The 23350-nt window shown below is 34.6% G+C and overlaps 2 protein-coding genes across 2 annotated transcripts in view; one reads left to right on the forward strand and one right to left on the reverse strand.

Annotated features, from left to right (window-relative positions):
* LOC107040564 (metabotropic glutamate receptor 6) overlaps positions 1–8704 on the forward strand; it is a 48072-nt gene extending 39368 nt beyond the window's left edge. The window contains exon 13 of the mRNA XM_015260694.1: positions 8666–8704. Coding sequence (XP_015116180.1) covers positions 8666–8697 — 32 coding nt within the window. The 3' untranslated portion in view covers positions 8698–8704. The remainder of the gene's footprint in view (positions 1–8665) is intronic.
* LOC107040565 (protein grindelwald) lies at positions 1–23201 on the reverse strand. Its single transcript, XM_015260695.1, has 5 exons — positions 23101–23201; positions 14109–14432; positions 5286–5348; positions 1600–1748; positions 1–1030 (listed from the first exon to the last, which is right to left on the reverse strand). The coding sequence occupies exons 2-5, from the start codon at positions 14311–14313 to the stop codon at positions 740–742; spliced, it is 708 nt and encodes a 235-aa protein (XP_015116181.1). The 5' UTR covers positions 14314–14432; positions 23101–23201; the 3' UTR covers positions 1–739.
* Positions 23202–23350: the final 149 nt, after the last annotated feature.

A 23350-nucleotide genomic window follows, 5' to 3' on the forward strand; every position in this document is an offset into this window, starting at 1 on the left:
AATACAATTTTCATTTTATTTGTGGAATATTCAATGCAAGCTGAAATCGTCCAGAAATTGACCTGTTTACCCTATTCCACAATGACAAATCCGAAAAAAGTATGGGGATGGTAACATTTTTGACAAAAGTGAAATCTTGCTTGAAAGTAAGTTGTTAACTTGAACGAAGTGCTTGCATATCCTTAAACAAAAAAAGTGTCCATTTCACTAGACCCTCCCCTTTGATTAACTATTGGGGAATGGTAAAATTAGCTTTTCCTGAATTTACAGAGGGATTAATAGTATCCTAGGGGTTAATGATCGGTTTAATATGAATTAAGTCGCACAGCCGCACGGTTCACGAATGCAGGGAACAGTCGTGCTACGATTAATAAGAGATGAATAATTTAGACAGAGAGATGGAATTATCTTTGTTAATCGAAAAATTATTTTTAAAACGAGTAGTTTCACGAAAGAAATTGCAAATCGATTGGTTCTTTCGAATATTTGCCTCAAACCACTTGCGGTCGAGATGATTTCGTATGACTCTCCAATTTTTCATCATTTTCAAGAGCTAGAGAACTTTCATTCTTTCCAAAAGTTCAAAAATTGATTAAGATATCAACAATTTCAAAATGTCAAAATTCAAAATGCAAAAATTTCGTAAAAATCCTGGGGGTTTCTTTCTTGAAGACCACTAAAAAATTCTAAACCTCGAGAAAATCGTCGAGAATGTTGAACAATTTATTTGTAAAATTCGTTAGAATGAACTTTCCTTCTTCGTCTTCGCTGGCGCCGTCTCGGGACTGGGCGTCATAGCGGGATTATCGTAGGCGTAATCCAGAGTGGTGTCCTCGCTGGGATGTCTCCTGGATAATGGAGTACTCGTGGTGTTGGGGGTACTGGAGGTACTGACATTGGTACCAGTAGTCCCTTGACTGGCAGCTGCCACAGATCTGCTTATCGTTGGCATTGTCAGTTTCAGGACATTTTGCTGTTTGGGGGGACCTGCCTCGACGTCGTCTCGTATTTTGTTGTTATTTATTTTTTTCTGGAAAAAGAATATTATTTTTGTAGGGAAATGGATGGGGTTTAATTAATCAAAAATAGTGGATTGACGAAATCTTTAAATATCTCAATTTTCGAACTTCCCGATAGGAAGTTATTATGTATTTCGTTTTTTTTTAATTTGAGTTTTTCTATCGTAGAAAATCGGAAATATCTCGGTAATGACTGTTTTTTTTTAAGAAAAAATATCAAAGAGTTTTGGAAGTTGGGGAATTTTTTACAAGAAAAGTTTTAGACATTTTTTTTAAATTGTATTTATCTAGAAACTTAACAAAATTAACAAAAATTTCCTCTCGAACTTTATTTTTTTTGGAAAATGAATACTATTTTTTGATTAATATGAATTGAGTTCAATAAAAAATAGTGACTTGACAAAAATTTTTGACAATTCAATTTTTAATATATATTTTTCTTTCATTTCAAAAACGAGGTGTTTTGGAACTGATGGAATTTTCTGCAGGAATTTTTTTGTGACGTTTGTCTAAAATTGTGTTATTATCAGGAAAATTGCAAAATTACCAACAATTTCAGAAAAAAATCCAGTTGAATTACCTTCGTCCATTTCGTTCCACAGATTTTCTTCCACGCGCCCCTCAGTTTCTTCCCCCTCAAAAATGTCCACAGATAGAGGAGTATAACACCCACCAACGAAATCAGCGAGAGAATCAGGGCAACACGGGTCTGAACTGCCTGTCCATTATCTGAAAAAAAATCCCGTCGTCAACAAATTCATAAATAGTCCATTTATTAACGTATCAATGTAAAAACTGTTGTAAATGGCGCTCTTCAATTAGTAATTTGAAGAATTCTCGTCTTGCCTTTGCTGAAAAATTGAGAATTCCATTTAATTTTCATTGAAACTTCAATAAAACTCAATGTCACTCTCCGGAAAATTCCTGCACTGTTGGAAAATAAAATTAAATTTCGTGAATAGTTGACTAGTGATGAATATTCAGTACCAATTAATTGAAAATTTGAGAGAACCTTGGAATTTTTTTTATTTCTGTTAATTTTGATGAAATAATTGGATTGGAATGCGCAATTTCTATTGATTTTCCCAAAAATTTCGAATTTTTAATGTCGAAATTCTCTGAAATTTCAGTAGAATTATAATGTAATCAAAATTTCAAAGAAGTGTCCCGGAAATTCCAGTCAAAAATTCCCAACAGTGTACTAAGCTCCCCATGAAATTTCAATTTTAGTCTACAATATAGGGGAGGATGGGGCAAAACGGCCCCCCTTCAATCATCAATATTTTGCGATTCAATAATCCGATTGGGATGAGTTAGAGCTCGTTTTGAAGAATGAAAAATTATCTTCAAAATGAAGTTGAAACTGGGAATTTTCACAATGTCATTCACAAGTTATTGACAATTGAAGGGGGCCGTTTTGCCCCACCCTCCCCTACATTTTTCCATACGGTTAACCCCACAATCAATCGCCCGAACAAAAAAAAATATTTTAAATTAATAAATCATCCGAACATCTTCCTCCATCAGCCGGGGAAAATGTACTGAGCTTGAGGGTAATTTGTACCAAGTCTCTAAAATTTCCCCTGCATTCCATCCAAAATTATCCCAGTGAACGGGAGTGATTGCTCAATATTGCCTCCAATTTTTCTGCAACGGAGAATGATTTTCCACCTCACGCTCTCGGTAAAATTACGGTGTGGGAAATTTTACTATACAGGACTATAATATTGATATCCATAGATATTTTTTTCACCGAACAAGTCGTAAAATATCCTCCACAAACCCGTATTTTTCATTGATTTACATTTCGCTCCAGATCACCTCACCATCCACCAAGTCATCATCATCATCATCATCATTGGCATCATTTGGTCCATCAAATTACCCCACGATCTTCTCCGTAATTTTTATCCGCCTTTTCTCTCCGCCCGCAAATTCCCCAAAACAACCCAAAAATGTCTCATATTTTCACCCAGATAAACTCAAGAGAATGAAACTCCCCTCGTAAATCGCGCAACGGGGACAGTTACGTTCGTCTGGGCTGGCGCTCAAGTTTCGTTTTTTATGGCTATTAACCCAGTGGGTGCCACGAGCAACGTCCAGATCACGTTTATCGACTCTATACGCTTCCCTGCTCATCCTCAACCCATTTTCCCACCCCCAGCCGTGGGAATTTTTCACCTCACGTTTTCCCCTCGTCCCCGGGATAAAAAAATCCCATTTCCCTGGGTGATTGAACGATCCCATGTATACTTAATTTTTTTTACTCCTTACGAGGACCATTAACGATCTCCTCCCCGTTAAACTCTTTTAAAGCGCGGGTAATTATAGCAGCTGTGATAAAACATAAAGCGTCAGTCACTGCGGACCCAGTGCGCAATTAACGAGGCCGGATGTGCCTTTGCGACTCATTTATTCATAGACATCTTCGCCGAAAACTTCACGGAGATAAATGTTCAGTAAAAATTACGGAACTCACAGTGCGCTCACCGATTACGGAATCGACTCGGAGAATTTAAGGGTGCCAAGTGAATTTGAAAAAAGATTCAAAAAAATTTTTTTCTTTCCCTCCATCATTAGAGAAATATGTATTCATCCATCCGACGAAATTTCAAACTCGCAACCGGAACTAGACATCGAGAAAATAAATGCGGAAAATCCTCTATTTCGCGTGACGAACCTCGAGAACGCAGGGGTTCAAATGGGTACGGCGGCTTGAAATATCTCTCTTATTCACCCCGGTACCCCATTGTTTTTTGTCGTCATCACATTGAACACATCATTCCCCATATCTTCAAATTTTTTCAAATTTTTCTTGAGTTCCTAGGGGGTTGAAACGTTCAATTTAGTCAAAACTCCATAAGAGGCCGTGTATAAGACTGATTTTGTTTATTTAATTTCTCGATATCCATAAGTTCTAAAATTTTAAAATTGTCACCGATGTTCACCATCTGTCTAATACCATTAATTAAAAAAATTATAACTTTGTTGGTGAACGTCAATTTTCAAGGTCATCGCCAAATTCACTTGGCACCCTTAAGTGACGGTATCGTAATGTTCCACAGGCGATTCAGATAAAAATTACGGAACGCTCTGGTAATTCCGTGATTTTAGATAAAAATTACGTGACAGTCCCGTAAAATTTACTACAACCACATTTCGCTCCGGAATTACGGAAAAGATAGGTAATTTTTATTGAATATTTCTCTCCCGGTTCTTAATATAACTAGATGAGGATCGTTTTTTATAAAAATTTATTCATGTCCAACTGTAAGGACCTGCAAATAAGAGAAAAAGATAAATTTTGTTGCAAAAAAAACACGAGGCCGGATGTTATTCATCCCTGTTCCTCGGCGAGTCTCCACTCAGGTTCCGAGGATACCCGGCATAAATAAAATCGCGTGCTGTTACACGCCTTTTGGAGACGGGCGGCTCGGGGAGAGGGGGTAGTTGCGTGCCGACTGACCTGAATAGGCAAATAGCAATCGCGGCGACGATTCACGGAGTGATAAGACGGTTTTTTGTTATCGTGAATATAGAGAGAAAAAGTCTCTGGTCTCCAGAGACAAAAAGTACTGGATTCCAGCGGGTTTTCTCGGAGAATAAGAGAAAAGGAGGCATTCAAGTATTACGTAAATGTAGCTGGGGAGGGGGGCATGGAAAAATATATAAAAGTATGTATAATATAGGTCAATTTAATACATTCTTTGAATATATATATTTTTGCATATGCGGACATAGAGGGGAGGGGAAGGGTCAAAATCGTCCCAAAATTTGCGTACGTCATCGTTGAACGACTCCAATAGTTCTTGTTCTCAGTAATTTTTACTGAAATCCAGTACTTTGGCTTAAAATAAGAACTGTTGGGTACCGAAACCAAAAGCCTCGGGGTTCTTGAAATAAAAATCTTGAGGTTCTTAAATTGACATGTTTGTCGCCTCAAATTATTTTCATTAATTATGGTTTGGTCATTCTCCCTTGATTCATTAAAATATATACACAAATAAAAAGAATAAATATATAAAGAATAGATGAATAAAGAGTAGAAATGAGAAAAGTCATCAGTTAAATTCAATTAATTCAAATGTCATGATTTTTCCCATATAAAAATTATTTTCAACTTCATGCAACACGAATTTTGACTTTAAAAAACTAGGACACGACCCAAGATTCCCTCGAATCACGTCCCTAATCTGAAACCCCTTTCACCTGAGATAACTCATGGAGTCTGGTCCCCATTAATATTCAGAGTGTGCTACAACTCACCTCTAGAGACGACGTCTCTCCCCAACTCTCCGCGAAGAACGTATCTCTGATCATGGAGGAACTCTGGAAGAGAAAATATGAATGAAAAAATTAATCAACATTTTCAGGAACATCTTGTGAGAGGGGACAGATTTTTAAAAATGTAAAATTCGATGAAACAAATCAAAAATAATAAAATTCCAATTTTTTGGAAATGCATTTTCAACTGCCTGCAGCAAAAACTAATTAAACCCCTTGATTTAATAAATTCTGTCAAAAACGTTCTCTTTTCAATCTAATTAAATTGTTCCAACGTCCCCCGTCGGTCCAAATAAATATATAGGACCCAGCGCCGAGAGCTTTCAATGATAACGAGTTTTAAATTATCTTGGAATAAAATTATAAACTTCAGAGGTATTTTCAAAAATACTTAACACGAGTATATTCACTTCAAATAATGAAAAATCATCCAATCAAAAACAGTTTTTGTTGGGTTCTTAATTTAAGAACCAAGATTTTCCAAAAATAAGTATAAAGACAGTTTGATTCAAGTGCAATGATTCTAAGTTCAAACGAAAAATAACTGAGAATCAGAACTTTTTCACCTGATTTTCAGAGAAGCTCTTAGAATAAATGAAGAATTTAATTTGATGCGTAGGAGCCCATATAAATGAACCCAATACGATTGAAAAACATCATTATGATTTCAAAAAAATGTAAAATTCAATGGGAAAAATTCAATTTTTAGCAAATGTATTTTCAACTTGCCGCAAAAAACCATTTCCCCTTGAGTTAATAAGTTCTGTCAAAAACGTTCTCTCTTCAATCCAATTAAACTGTTCCAATAACCCAAAACATCCCTCTCCCCATAAGCATTCCCCCGTCAGTCCAAATAAATATAAAGAGCCCAGCGCCGGGTGAACGATAAACTTCCAAAGATTCAGGACTTTGAGACTTTGCCACGGACGTGCCCGTTAATGAGTGAGCGATAATCGTTACATTTAATGAAGCAAGTTTTGTGGTAGAACCAGACGAGGTTTTGAACGGAATCAAAGGAGAGTGTGGGCGGAGGGGAATTAATAGAGGCGATAGAACTGTCTGGAGAAATGCCGCTCCAAAAAGTTGGAAGTTAACATTTGAAACGTCGGAGCTCGTTAACGCCTTCGTGTGCCAAACTCGATAACTAACGAGAGGTGGCTTGCTGCAACCATCACATTGACAAGTCCCAGGAGCACTAGATGGATGTGCGTTTCATAAAGTTGTACATAAGGTACATAATGTTCTGCGGAGTTGCCGGGTGTAAGTGTATGCACGTCGGGTGCTTTGTAAACAATGGCTGTAGCTCATTGGTATGCAAGAGGTACTTGGGGCATGGCAAAACACAAAATGATGCTTTTTTGGGGAGAAAAACTTGGGGGAAGAGTGCGAACCGTTTGGCTTTGAATTTCGAATCCTTTGGGGGGAGAAATTATTCCGGAATCGCGAATATGAAAGGGTTCATTGAATGGGGGAATATGTGGACACATTATTCGTGCAGTAATATGTTGGATTATGAATGATTATGGAGTGAATATATATTAATATGAATGTGCAAATCATTTTTGATTTGAGAAATTTAAAAAATTTAGAACGTTTAAATATTTTAAAACACACAATGATACTTTTTTTGGGGAGAAAAACTTGGGGGAAGAGTGCGAACAGTTTGGCTTTGAATTTCTAATCCTTTGGGCGGAGAAATTATTCCGGAATCGCGAATATGAAAGGGTTCATTGAATGGGGGAATATGTGGACACATTATTCGTGCAGTAATATGTTGGATTATTAATGATTATGGAGTGAATATATATTAATATGAATGTGCAAATCATTTTTGATTTGAGAAATTTAAAAAATTTAGAACGTTTAAATATTTTAAAACACACAATGATACTTTTTTTGGGGAGAAAAACTTGGGGGAAGAGTGCGAACCGTTTGGCTTTGAATTTCTAATCCTTTGGGGGGAGAAATTATTCCGGAATCGCGAATATGAAAGGGTTCATTGAATGGGGGAATATGTGGACACATTATTCGTGCAGTAATATGTTGGATTATCAATGATTATGGAGTGAATATTTATTAATATGAATGTGCAAATCATTTTTGATTTGAGAAATTTAAAAAATTTAGATCGTTTAAATGTTTTAAAACACAAAATGATACTTTTTTTGGGGAGAAAAACTTGGGGGAAGAGTGCGAACCGTTTGGCTTTGAATTTCTAATCCTTTGGGGGGAGAAATTATTCCGGAATCGCGAATATGAAAGGGTTCATTGAATGGGGGAATATGTGGACACATTATTCGTGCAGTAATATGTTGGATTATTAATGATTATGGAGTGAATATGTATTAATATGAATATGGAAATCATTTTTGATTTGAGAAATTTAAAAAATTTTGAACGTTTAAATATTTTTTTTAATTCATATCAATTTATTTCTCGGGACTGTAAGAATATACATAATTGAAAGTGCATCTTCAGTTTAGAGGGAAAAATTATGAAGTCTATGAAGATTTCACTGAAAATTGAATGAAATTCCAAATTTTTAAGCAGCAGAAAGACGAGAATTCCTTGACTTAGGTGAATTTTCAATCCACATACGAATTTTCAGTATCAAATTGAAGTCAACTTTCAATTAGTAAAAAATGTAAAGGAATAAATGAATAAATAAATATTTTCACCTGAAATTTTCCAATTTTTATTGATTTTGATGGAATAATTAAACTGAGATTGCATTTTCTGTTGAATTTTCCATAAAATTTGGAATTTTTAATTGTAAAATTCCTTGAAATAACAACGAAACCATGATGTGATAAAAATTTCCAAGAAGTGTACCAGAAATTAGAGCCAGAAGGTACTAACAGTCTTATGTGATCCATAAGGGTTTTTTTTAGCGACAGAATAACTGATCTTCCGAATAATTCTAAAAATATTTAAGAGTGGGCTTTAGGAAAGGGACATTGAATTCAATTTAAAGAAAAAAAACAGTAAATTTCAAATTTCATCGGAAATTCAACGAAATTCCAAACCTTTGAGCAGCAGAAAAATTAGAATTCTGGAGCTGCCCTGAATTTCCAATCAAAACACGAAGATCCGGTACCAAATTACATTTAAGGGCCTCCAAGTATCGTTAACAGTTTCACTGTCAGAAAATGACTCCTGAAATCTCAAGTAAAAAATCTTGAAATTTTTACCAATCACTCATTTACCCGAAATTTCCATGTATTTTGTTATTAAAAAATGAGTTGAACTATAATAAAAATGATTAAATAACACAAAAAAACGAAAACTTAAATTTGAACGATTATAAAGCTTTCATTCGGGAGCAAAAAAAAACAAAGTAATTGGATATCCTTAATTTTCAGGCCCCTCTAAACCCGCACCAGCCCGTCATTAGTATCCCGGAGATTCTCGCATAACTGTATACACAATTGCATTGTTAACACCCGCTGGGTGGTCCCCGGCGTCTAGCTGCAAGAAGAACATGACGAATTACTGGGTGGTTGCGACTTCCTGTGCAACCAGACGTCAGTTTCTTTGGTGATGAGCCGCTGGGGGAGGAAGTGGGGACTATCAAACGCGCGGATGCTGGTGACGTTGCATTAAAGATGATTAATTGGGGCAGTTCAGACGCTTTCAATTCCGCAGGAGGTGCGGAATTCTCGGGGTTTGTAATGTTCTTGGACATTAGGAGTTGATAACATCTTCAAATAATCTGGACTAGACGTCAATGTCATGACGAAATATCTTTTTTTATCACAAAAACTGTGATGTTATTCTCTTCTTCAACTTTAAGTCATCGCTACTTATTAAATTATGATCAATTCATGGGTTAATTATTACCGCCGCTAGATTGATTTGTTTTATTTTATTTTATTTCATTTTATTTTATTTTATTTTATTTTATTTTATTTTATTTTATTTTATTTTATTTTATTTTATTTTATTTTATTTTATTTTATTTTATTTTATTTTATTTTATTTTATTTTATTTTATTTTATTTTATTTTATTTTATTTTATTTTATTTTATTTTATTTTATTTTATTTTATTTTATTTTATTTTATTTTATTTTATTTTATTTTATTTTATTTTATTTTATTTTATTTTATTTTATTTTATTTTATTTTATTTTACTTCATTTTATTTCAATTTCCGTCTCTACAATTAGATTAATTTAATTTTATCCATTCTTATTCTTATTATTGAAATAAAAACAAAATTCATTCAATTAAAAATAAAATGAATTCTCTGATTGTGCAACAATCACTTGACTTTTCAGGCCAAAATATTTTGCTCTCGAAAATTTTCCAGCCTTGATATTTTTGATAGAAGCAAAGACGTACTTCTTAAGGAGCGTGATTTTTCTTGATTTTTCTGCGTGCGACATGCGCAGTAAAAACAGTGGGGCAGGTTCAGTCGTGATGGCAACTAGCGACCAAACAGAGCATAAATTGCCTCGCCCTCCTCCCCCCTCCGGCACCATTCTCAACTGGTCACAGCGCGGGTCAACTGTGTAATGTGTAAGCCCGTGCCCTATGGTACCGAGTTCTTCAAGTAGAGAATCCTCGGAGAATCCTCAAAGCCTTTCACGTCCCCCAGAAATTGAATTACTCTCTTAAACTGAAAATTCCTTGGAATCGTCTCAAGGGAATTGAATGAATTAGTCATACCGTGAGGCTCTTGGCTTAAAATTGGAGTGAAAAACATGGGATTGAAGGAGTAATCAAGAAATTCAGATGGAACATCGTAATAATATATGAATATGCAGTGAAATTCCCCGAAATCGATCAAAAAGAACATGAAATAGAAACTGAAAAGAATTAAAATAGCAAAGAGTAAAAAATATTCATACAGAAAAAAATATACTTGAGCTAACCGAATGCCTGAAACATCTCCATAAAATCGTAGAAAAATTTCAATTCTTGTCTTGAACAAATTTATTTGCCGCAAATGGTTTTTTAAATTCAATGCAATTCTCAAGATCGGCGATTCCCTCGAGAATCTTCTATCAAAAGCTTCAGACGAAAGTGTTATCGCTCTAATACATCTATAATGATCCTCATTACCATCCCGAAATCGATCAAAAACAGGGCAGTGTCTATTCACACGCTCCACGGCAACTTTGACCGTGGATATATGGGAGATCGTGGACCCTCGCCTTCTACTTCTCAAATTTGACCATCTCCTTGTGATCTTTGCGATATTTGACTCTCGGCCTCAAGATCGGCGATTCCCTTCCAGAATCTTTTATCAAAACCTTCGGACGAAATTGTTACCAGTCTAATACATCTCTAATACCCTCATTACCATCCCGAAATCGATCAAAAACAGAGCGAAAATAACCGAAAAGAATTGAAACAGCAAAAGGCAGGGGGAGCCCCTGAAGCGCGATATCCCGCGAAATCGATTTCTTGATACAACCGGCACCGCCAGCGTAGCAGGTTGATGCTACCCATGTAATATGCATGATCCACATGCCGAGGAGGTGACTCACACTCGTGCGAAATGCCCCGACTAGGAAATAATGTTTTGACTGTCCAAAACAGCCCTATTATATTCCCAGAACATATCAATATAAATTACTAAGACCCGGGGGGCAGCAAAAAAAACCGTTATATAACAGAGCGGAATTGAACGGCTAATGCTATTCTTCGGGTCTTCTTCGGGGCTGGAGTAGCTTCCTCCCATTGGGGAGATGAAATACGATTCCTTTTGTGTCCTGAATGGAATGGAATCGAGGATGACTACCTGCGGCTCCTAAAAAATCTAAAATTCTTCAATCGAACGTCGAGGGGACGAGGATGAAGAGAACGACTTGGAATGGCGGTGTGGGGCGGGGGGGAGGGGGGCGGATGGAGCCGGTGACTCATCCGGGCAGAGTTGCGTGAAGTGAAACGACGTACAGTCAGGTGGGAAGTTAAAGTCTTGAATAGTTCAGGTGTTGGGGCTGTGGACTCAGGTGAATTCATTTTACGAGTTCTAGGGTTTTTTAATGAATGGGTTTAGGGGGAATAAAAAGTTTAATAAGTACACTGTTAAAAAATTTAGACTTGAATTTCCGGTCAGTCTGGGAAATTTCTATCAAGCATGGTTTATTTTTTTTAAGGATCATTTAATTTCCTCTGAAATTTCAAGGAATTTCGCGATTAAAAATTGATAATTTCAGGGGAAAATCGGTGGGAACTGTAAATTTGAGTTTAATTGTTCCGCGGGAATTGATGAGAGATTAATTTGAATTAGGCAATTGGTTAATGTTATCCAACAATTTTTTTATTATTAACTTAATCATCAATCAAATAAATGAATGAATAAATGAATAAATTAAGTATCAATTGAATTAAATATTGAAATTCATCAACAATAATTAGTGATAGATTATCACCTAAACATCAGCAATAAAAATCAGTGGTCTTTTTTTTATTGTGCTTTGGTGAAGAAATTGTTCTTCCATCATCACTTATCTCAATCATCCTTGCAATTAGAATCAATGACTGATAGAAATGATGGCGATACAGTCACATCTCTCGCAATCCAATCATCGTTATTCTCAGTCAACCGCAAAAACCACTCATTCATGATTTCTTCTGTGTGTTAAACGATCGATTTCCCGGAACTTGAGGAGAATTTCGTTGCATAATATTTTATGAATGGAGTGATGACCATAGTTGAGTCGTATTGTTAGTCATCTTGACGTACGTCAAGTGGAGATGAAAATACTCTTCACGATGTTAATTATTCACAAACACATGTAACATGAATTGTTTACAGAACACTCATTTGAGAATTCATTGAACAAGACCGGAACTTTCTCTAAAAAAGAATTGAAATGTTCATATCAAGCAAAAATGTTTTTTGTTTAATTTTTTTACAACAAAAAATGAGAACGAAAAGAGAAAATTCGCGTCGAGGAATTCCTATAGAAAATGTATCAATAGAGTAAATTGTCTAGAAAATTGAAATTCTACTGATTGTTTACATAAAATAATTTCTATCCAGCATTATTGCTAATTGCGAGCATTTTTTCACTTTGAGCAAATAATATTAATATCCAAATACAAAATTTCTGATATGAATAAAAAGAAGCTGTGACTCAATATTCCAAAGGAAGTTTAAATTTTTAATTTGGTGCTGATAACACGAGATGACAATATTCTAAGCACGGAATTATATTGATGAGATGAACAACAGATTAATTGAATTACCGTGTGAACTAACTAAAAATTGATAACAGTGTGGGCACGCACTTTTACCAGAGTATCAGCAAACATTGAATTCCAGAAATTCACTCCCTAAAGTGTGTTCTAGACGGAATTGAATTGTAATTATGTTTAAAATCTTATTCAGTGAGCGTACGAATTAGAACACGAGCAAATCAGTTACTGTAATATGAAAATTTAACAGCTGATAAATTGGAACATATGATTCTCATCGGTCGTATTGCTGTTTGCAATGAGAATGATTGTAAACAATTAATTTCAAAACTTTGAACAAATTATAGAATTTTCCATAGAAATACAGCAGAAATTCAATGGAATTTTCCATTAAATTCGCTGAGTTTCAGTGAAAGTGTTTCATGCATTTGCCGAAAAATAGGAAGTTCACAATCAAGAAATAATTGAGACCATCAACAATGTAACTCCCATGAGAAACGACTTTTCCAACTGCGGTTGATGTTGATTAATGGTGAGCATCGAGATGCCTGGTATTTTCCATGGTGATTCAACTTGGATTCAAACCACAGTGAGGCGACGTAGAGTGTACAGATATCCTTGCGGGCATGAAAATACCGCATGGATTTACGACATTCAGAGCTCCTGTGTCGCAGAAAGGGGGATATGTTGGCGTCAGTGGTGTGTGCATCCCACTCGTTTTTCATTCATGAATCGCGAGGATGAAAATTCACGGAGATGTCGGGGTGGGGCTGACGACAATGTCGAGAGTTATTGGTATGAGGAAGAAATGTCGACTTATGTCATCGTTGCGGCTATTTCTTGCTGGGTGAGAATGATAAATAAGCGATGAATAATGGATTGAGAGAATAATTTATTGAAAATCACAGTTACTTTTATTTTTTTTGCAATTAGCGGGTGAGTTCATACGCATAAATTTGAATCGTTTCTTTTATCTCATGTCATGCAGATTATTTCTAATGGATTGTTCGAAACCCAATGAATGAGTGAAACTTTGACTGAAGTTCGTTAAAGAAACTCCTCGCATTCATTTTCAATTTTTATAAATAAATTACGCATTGATAAAAAATAATTTTCGTCCTTTTTTATTCACTTCATTTTTTTTATAAATAAAGTAAACAGAAAATATGACGAAAATTTAGTAGAAAATCACCAACAAATCTTCCAAAAATGAATAAAGCGTACACAAAAAATACAAAGAATTGAATTTTCGAATTCTTCAAGGGAATTTCTGAAGGTCAGTAAAAAAAAGTCTTCGCATTCATCTTGAATTTTTATGAAGACATTATTCATTCAAAAAAAGTATCTTTGTATTTTCCCATTCACATTATTTTTTTTTAATAAAGCAAACAGAAAATCCAATCCAAGAAAAAATGAATGAGAATTTTTCACAAAATTTTTAAGAACTCTAAATCAAATTTGTTTGCTGCAATGACTTACCCCTGAAGATGTAAAAAAAAGATTCAGAAGCCAATATTTATCTCCAGGTGTTTCTACCTGCGCCCCCGCCCCCCTTTCCCATTTTTCCGGGTTTCGACACTCGTATTCTCACGAAAAAAAAATCACAGACCTTTTCCCAACTTCATTGAATACAAATAACGGAGGAGGCACTCACCCTGGCAGTCTTTGACGCAGATCTCCGGCTGATAATTGTGACTGGAGGTGTCACACGCTGCTGTGCACGGTCGACACTGAGTGTCATAAGGACTGCAGTACTCAGTGGTGGTGCACCTCTTCTGTCCACACTTTGTACCCGCTGGATCCAGTGTCCCCCCCACTGTCACAATCAGGAATACTCCGATGATCCAATTAGTCAACATTTTAATTCCTGGATTTCACGGGGATTATTCACACACTTTCATTATTATTTTTATTTCGAATTCATTGAGCATTCATTCTAATTGTAGTCGAATGGTTCGTTCCTCGGGGGATCCATAATCTGAAATTGACAAAAGAAAAAAAATTGTGTATTTAATCCAGTTATTTATTTATTTTGCTTCCGAAGCTTTGTAATCACTCAAATTAAAATTTTTCTTCATTTTTTTTTAATTCTTCTGTACGGGATCAATCGAGTTTCATGAATTTTTTCGTAAATATAGACTTTAATAAGCTCTATTCATTGACACTAGTTAAAATACAATTTTTCCTGCAGATTGGCAAAAATTTATATTTTTCCAAAAATCGATTTTTCAACGATCACTCAAAAAATTGTCATCAAACTGGAATTAGTCATGGCTCAAAAAATTGATAACAATACCCTCTTGATTCTATGATAATATGATGGGGGTCGCACAATTCGTTGTTGAGTTACAGCACATTGTTTATGCGATTTGAAAGAGAAAATGGGTTTTTTCATGATTACTGAAAGAATCATCAGTAATAGCAATTAAATCAGGGCTTGAAAAGTATATTTCAATGGCTTCTTAATCGAGTTGAAAAATGGTGAGAACAGCATCATTGCTTATCAAGTTACACAATACCGTCATGAGCTTTTTATATCGAAATCTCTATCTCTATTAAACTCAGGTTCCAGTCTATTATGTTGAATACTTATTCATATTGACTCATGGTCCCGACTAACTTTTGACAGAACCTGGGTTAAACTCTGGCTAAATTCTGAATAAACCCTGATTAAATCCCGGCTATACACTGATTAAACCTTGATTGAACCTTGATTAAACCCGGACTGAAAACGAATTCGAGTCTTGAGAGGGTCTGAATGTAGAATTATTCGACAGCACGAAATAATACGAAAAATTTTGATGACATTTCAACTGATGATAGTACTAGGACCTGAAAAAATTGCCAAAGAGAATAATGAAATAAGAATTTTTAAAAGTGAGCCCATTCGCAAGCAAATTGTTAATTTATTACCAACAATAACTACACTCATTTATTTTTAAAAATGCCATTGTCCACCTGTTTTATCCCAATTATTTTCCAAATACAGTTGAAAAACTTTACTTCCCGACATTAATTATTAGAATTCTCAGAAACTGCTGGGGCACAACGGGGATTTTTTTCATATTAACGATCGTTAATCATAATTAATGCATTGACGAGATTTAGATAATGGTCAGGGGCAATAGACATTACCACAGAACCGGCAATTATCGGCCTTATTATCGTGGATAATACAGTATCTCCCGCGTCCAGGGATTTTTCCCACTCCCGGTGGAATTCTCCGGCGGTTATACCCTCAAGGAATTTGTGCGCGACCGAACGCTACGTGTTAAAGGTGTTTCCACTGTGTACACTCTTGTTCAATCGCACTCACACACCTGCGACGCTGAATGGGTTACGTACACGCAACACCTGAACCATCAACATGAGTTGTGAAATTTACATTTTTACTGTTCACAATTGGGTGTCGATTTTTTTATGAAACTGTTCTTTTCATCAAAACGTAATGAATATTTTTTGAATTTCATGTTTTACTTCTATTCTGCATCGAATTTTTTTTTTCACTTCTCGTTGGATGTGAATCATCAGTTTTAGAAAGACATGTCAAGACACTTTTTTATGAATTTTTATGTAAAATCAAAAATTAGCGAGTTGAACTGAACGATTATATTTATAATTGTGGAATCTACCTCAATTTTTTTAGGAATATAATACAAAATGTCTCAACTCGACGTCTGATTGTCATTTGTCACGCAACACCTGAACCAACAAACGAAAATTGAAAAAAAAAAAAAAAAAAAAAAAAAAAAAAAAAAAAAAAAAAAAAAAAAAAAAAAAAAAAAAAAAAAAAAAAAAAAAAAAAAAAAAAAAAAAAAAAAAAAAAAAAAAAAAAAAAAAAAAAAAAAAAAAAAANCAATCAATTGTCAAATTTACAGTTTTACTGTTCACAATTGTGTTTCGATTTTCTTATGCAACATTTTGTTTTTATCAAAACGTATTAAATATTTGTTTAATTCTATATTATACTTTCATTCTGCATTAAATTATTTAATTTTTTTAATTTCTTGTTGGACTTTAACCACCTGTTTTAGGAGAAAATGTCATGGCATTTTTCATTTGAAACTTTCACGTAAAATAAAAAATTCATGAGTTGGACTGAACGATTAAATTCACAATTATGAAATCTACGTAATTTTTTTTGACGAATATAATACAAAATGTCTCAACTCTATGGCTGAGTGTGATTCGTCACGCAACACCTGAATCGTGAATATCAATCGTAACATTTACATTTTTACTGTTCACAATTGCGTTTCGATTTTTTTTTCGTTTTATGAAAGCGTTTTTTAAAATTAAAAAATAGTAAATATTATTTTACTTCTACATTATATTTTTATTCTGCAGTGAATTATTTAATTTGTTGAATTTCTCGTAGCGCTTTCACATTTATGAGTCGAACTGAACGATTAAATTCATAATTGTTTTACGATTTTTTTTTATGAAACAGTTTTGTTTCATCAAAACTTGGTAAATATTTTTTAATTTCTGCATTATATATTCATTTTGCATTACATTATTACATTTTGGAATTTCTCGTTGGGCTTTAAATCACATTTTTGAGGAGAGAATATCAAGACATTTTGTATGTAAAATTGTCACATAAAATCAAAAATTTATGAATTGAACTGAATGATTAAATTTGTAATTGTGGAGCCCGTTAAATTTTTCGAGGAATGTACTACAGAACGTCTGAGTTCGATGTCTGCGAGTGATTCTTCACCCCGGAATACTGAGTAAAATAACTCACAATTAATTCCCGACAACTCGATTCTTCACATCCTCCTGTGGCGACACTCGTGAAAACTAAGTTATGTGTAACAATATTTCCTGAATTATGTAAATGAACGATCCAACCAAGGACGAGGAAACATTACCACCGCATGACTCATCGCTCAAGATAAAAATATAAACACTCGTGTCTTTCACCATTCGGTAAATGCCATATAACCATTAATGTATAATAATATAACCATTAATGAAGGAGAGACACGTTCACGATTTCACTCCAAGTATTCCAACATGGAGAGCGATAAGCAGTACCTTCTTTGTTAAATCTTTAGAAAGAAAACTTAATTGATTCCAGCAATCGTTAATTATTTTTTCAGAATTTTTTTCTTGTTATTCCGGGCCGGGACGACAGTATTCCAATTTATATTTGAGATAGTCGTGAATGATTGCTAATTAATTACTGAAAAGGCGAGGAATTGGAATATTCTTCAAATTATGGAGATTGGAGGAATGGGATTTTGATAATTTCAAAACGTTGGGATGTGTCAGTGATTTTTTAAACAAAACTATTGACAAAAAATTTAAATTTCAAAGATCGCTGAAATCTCAGTGGAATTCCAAAATTTTGAGCAGGAGGAGGAGAAGAATTTCTCAATTTATTTGAATATTTGGTCAAAACTTGAAGATTCAGTACCGAAATAACCTGAATTTCCCGTTAGTTGAATATTAAAGACATATTTACGCAAATTCTCCTTGTTTCTATTAATTTTGACGGAGAAATTCAATTAAAATTGAAAGTTTCCCTCGATTTTATCATCAAATTATGAATTTTTAACAACGAAATTGGTTGAAATCTCCGATTTCACTGCCAGGAAAACCAGAAATCCCCAACTTACATGAATATTGAATCAAAGTATAACTATTCAGCTTCAAATTACATTATACTTGCCGGAATTCTCGGATTTCTGTTAATTTTCATCAAATAATGAACTAATGTGAGTCGTAAATTCTCTTAATATTGAAGAGTCCTATAATTGATGGCCATCCCCGCTTTGCGGACGAAATTCATATCCTCTATTTTCGGTATTTCTTCCCTCCCATTTTCATTTTTCACCTCAAAGTTCGCACACTCGATTTCTTACGTAATTTCACAGGCCATGGGGTTCGGCCATCAGTAACGAGTCGCGCTAACGCAAGTTAATCGCTTTCGTATTACACGCGGGGCATACAGTCACGATAGCATTCTTTGTGCTTGGAAAAAACGAGCGGCGAAGGAGTCGAGGTGTGCAGGGAGGTTCAGCGGTTGTGGGAGCGCTCGGCAATTTAAATTCAACGAATTTTCGGGTGAATATGTGCGGAAGGGATGTGCACGAGCGTATAATGAGATAGGGATGAGACAGTGATGAGAAATTTCGTCTCCAAGTTCAAGTAGAAATTATTGAAACGGGCGGAAACCGCTCGTTCGTGATAATTCGGTTCTTACGTGAATTTTTTATGCAATACATTTTTTTCTGAATTAATTTAATGAAGGAATTTGATTAGCTTACCAATAAGGAACGTTATCTGTTTTTCATTCTTTTTTAAATCAATAGAATTTTTTTTATGAATACAGTTATTCATGTTTGAGACTAATTCACATGAAATTTTCTATTATATCTATTTTATGTGTTGTTATTTACAAATTAGTAATTCCTGAATATTTCATGAAATTAAATCAAAACCACAGAAAATCTCAAAAATTGAGAAATATATGTTGTTGTAAAAAACGCCGGAAAGGATTTTCGTGGCGAAATATATCACTATTAATTCTCAATCTATTGAAAATGCAATTCAGTAGCGAAGTGGTAAAAGGAAATAAGTCAATTTTGACTATTGACCAGTTTTCAATGAATATCTCGGAATCTAAGGGAGATAGCAAAATTTTTCTCATAACCTCTTTTATAGAGCCGATTGAGAGCTACAACAAATGTAATTACGAAAATTTCCTTATCTCCCTTAGATTCGGAAATATTCCTCAAAAACTGAACTGGGAGATAAGTCGACTTAAACCGTTTTACCACTTCGCTACTGAATTAAATCTAATGTTCAATTCTCCCAGTGAGTGAATCACAAATTCTGTGAACAACTTGATTTTAAATTGAATTAAAATCCACAGCATTAAATTTGGGAAAATTTCTAACAGCGCAAATGACCGGTAAAATAACAAGGAACAAATCCTTGACTCGAGCGTTGGCGTTTCGACTCCCCGACCGGCCGTCCCGGAATGCCGTCGGACGGGTTCTCCAGGGCCAGCGCCGAGCGAAGACCGAAACATGAAAAAGGGAGAGAGAATGGTTCATGCAGCAGGAGTCATGCTCCGTACCCTGGAGTTTTCGTCCACCGGATAAAATTACAATGCACACAATGAGGCGGATGTACACAACACTCGGTTGTCTATTTTATGCAGCAAATGCACGGAGTCAAAAGAAAAAAAAAACATTTTCCTCATTCAATTCCATTAAACAGTAACAAATTGATTAAAATCACGAAATAAATTCTCAGTTTATCCCAAGTCGAAGCATTTTATTCCATTTTGATTCGTGTACAATAAAAAAATTATTATGGGTTTTATTTCAAGTTGTAATTTGCTATTTTTTGAACATTAATAAGACTTATGTGGAATTATTCCATTGAAGAAACGTAAATCAATTAATTTTTCGAGCTTTTTGTAATTAATTAAAGAGAAAAATCTATGAAAATCGAGAAATTCTCATGCTAAAGAATGATTCTCCACACAATTTTCTGTTAATCAATTTTTAATGTAAAGGAAACATTATACAGTTTGAATACGATTTTAAAACCGTTTCACACCCACTGCATAAGTCCCAATAACTTCCTCAAAAAAAAACCCAAAATTCTAAACATCAAGACCCTAACTGTAAACCAGTCACAACACTAGTTGCCACGCGAAATCATTGCCCCGTTTGCTGCATTGTGTTGGAGAAATAATTCCTGCGTTTGCGGGATGAAAAAAAGAGAATTGTTAGGAATGTTTTTCCGCATCAGATCAATTATTCTGCGAAAAAATAGCGGAAATATCGTTCTTTCATGTTAGAAAATGGAAAATTATTCTTTTCTTCATGTTACGTTTTTCAAAGATTCTATTTACACTATTATTCTCCTCATTCAATTTCATTAAACAGTAAAAAAAGCTATAAAAATCTTCATTGTGATTCATGACTAATAAAAAAAATATTCTGGGTTTCATTTCACTTTATAATTTGCTATTTTTCAAGCATTAATAAGATTTGTATTGAGTTATCCCTGTGACAAAATTAAAATCAATGAGTTTCTCCAGTAGATTGCGATTAATTTGAAAATAATCCATAAAAATCGAGGAATTCTCGTGCTAAATGAATGAATCTTCATAAGATTTTCATGTAATTAATCAATTGATAAGGAGGAAACTTCATACAATTCAAATACGACGTTAAAACCATGCCCCACCCACTGCATCAGTCCCATTAATTGTCTCAGAAAACAAACCCAAAAGTCCAAAATATCAACACCACAACTGCAAATCAGTCACAGCACAATTTTCCACGCGAAATTATTGGTTCCTTTGCTGCATTCCGTTGGAGAAATGGACCATTCGTATACAGGATGAAAAAAGAGAATTGTTAGAAATGTTTTTCCGTGTCAGATCAATTATTCTGCGAAGAAAATAGCGGAAATATCCTTTTTTCATATTAAAAAACCGAAAATTATTCTTTTTTTTATGTTATGTTTTCCAAACATTTAATTCAAATTAGCGTTTTCCTCATTCAATTTCATAAAACGGTAAAAAAACGTTTATTTCCATTCACAATCTACTATTTTTTAAACATTAATGAAATTTGCAATGAATTATTCCATTGAGGAAATTAAATTGCAGTTAATTTTAGAAAAAGAGATAAAAACCGAAGAATTCTCACGCTAAATGAATGAATCTCCATCCGATTTTCATATAATTAATTAATTGATAAAGAGGAAACTTCATACAATTCAAATACGACTTCGAAACCATTCCCCACCCACTTCATCAGTCCCATTAATTTTCTCAGGAAACAAACCCAAAAATCCAAAACATCAACACCACACCACAACTGCAAACCAGTCACAACACAATTTGCCACGCGATAATATCGTCCCGTTTGCTGAATTGCGTTGAAGAATTGAATCATTTGTTCGCGAGATGAAAAAAAATAATTTTTATGAATGTTTTTCCGCCTCAAGTCAATTATTCTGTGAAAAAACAGCGGAAATATCCTTCTTCGACATTAGAAAAAGGAAAATTCTTCCTTTTTACCTCACGTTTTTCAAACATTCTAATCACATTTCTAAAAACATGAATTGAATTTATTCTGATCCAAAGTATCAACACCACAACTACAAACCACAACATAATTTGCCACGCGATAATATCGCCCCGTTTGCTGAATTGCGTTGAAGAATTGAATCACTCGTTCGCGAGATGAGAAAAAAAAAATTTTTATGAATGTTTTTCCGCCTCAGGTCAATTATTCTATGAAAAAACAGCGGAAATATCCTTCTTCGACATTAGAAAAAGGAAAATTCTTCCTTTTTACCTCACGTTTTTCAAACATTCTAATCACATTTCTAAAAACATGAATTGAATTTATTCTGATCCAAAGTATCAACACCACAACTACAAACCACAACATAATTTGCCACGCGATAATATCGCCCCGTTTGCTGAATTGCGTTGAAGAATTGAATCATTCGCTCGCGAGATGAAAAAAAAGAATTTTTAAGAATGTTTTTCCGCCTCAGGTCAATTATTCTGCGAAAAAACAGCGGAAATATCCTTCTTCGACATTAGAAAAAGGAAAATTCTTCCTTTTTACCTCACGTTTTTCAAACATTCTAATCACATTTCTAAAAACATGAATTGAATTTATTCTGATCCAAAGTATCAACACCACAACTACAAACCACAACATAATTTGCCACGCGATAATATCGCCCCGTTTGCTGAATTACGTTGAAGAATTGAATCATTCGCTCGCGGGATGAAAAAAAAGAATTTTTAAGAATGTTTTTCCGCCTCAGGTCAATTATTCTGCGAAAAAACAGCGGAAATATCCTTCTTCGACATTAGAAAAAGGAAAATTCTTCCTTTTTACCTCACGTTTTTCAAACATTCTAATCACATTTCTACCAACGTGAATTGAATTTATTCTGATCCATAGTATCAACACCACAACTACAAACCACAACATAATTTGCCACGCGATAATATCGCCCCGTTTGCTGAATTGCGTTGAAGAATTGAATCATTCGTTCGCGAGATGAAAAAAAATAATTTTTATGAATGTTTTTCCGCCTCAGGTCAATTATTCTGCGAAAAAACAGCGGAAATATCCTTCTTCGACATTAGAAAAAGGAAAATTCTTCCTTTTTACCTCACGTTTTTCAAACATTCTAATCACATTTCTAAAAACATGAATTGAATTTATTCTGATCCAAAGTATCAACACCACAACTACAAACCACAACATAATTTGCCACGCGATAATATCGCCCCGTTTGCTGAATTGCGTTGAAGAATTGAATCATTTGTTCGCGAGATGAAAAAAAATAATTTTTATGAATGTTTTTCCGCCTCAAGTCAATTATTCTGTGAAAAAACAGCGGAAATATCCTTCTTCGACATTAGAAAAAGGAAAATTCTCCCTTTTTACCTCCCGTTTTTCAAACATTCTGTACATATTTCTAAAAACGCGAATTGAATTTATTCTGACAATAAAAATAAAGAAGTCACTTCCCGTCGCTTTCACCAGATCGCGCATGCGCGCCGTTAAACTTTCTAAAATTCCCCCGTTATCTTCAATTTCGAATTGAAAACGCTTGAAAAACACTTGAAACGCACTTACAGCATTACTCATCCCCTCGAAGAACGGTTTTTGCCGCTGACGTTGATGTTACCATATTGTTACCCGGGAGTTTTGTATTCTTTTGCACCTGATGTGTCGACTTCGTGTGCGCGACTGTCGATCGAAAGGCGTCGGGCAGTACAGGCCGAGCCGAACCGGTCAGGTTCGACTCCCACCTTGAGAAGTCAAACCCTCCCTCTTCTCTGCACCTGCGGCAGACGCAGGTAAGTGGTACCGTACGTTCCTATAG

This window comes from Diachasma alloeum, unplaced genomic scaffold, assembly GCF_001412515.2.
Source record: "Diachasma alloeum isolate Michigan unplaced genomic scaffold, Dall2.0 Dall_scaffold_00338, whole genome shotgun sequence".
NCBI classification, from domain to species: domain Eukaryota; kingdom Metazoa; phylum Arthropoda; class Insecta; order Hymenoptera; family Braconidae; genus Diachasma; species Diachasma alloeum.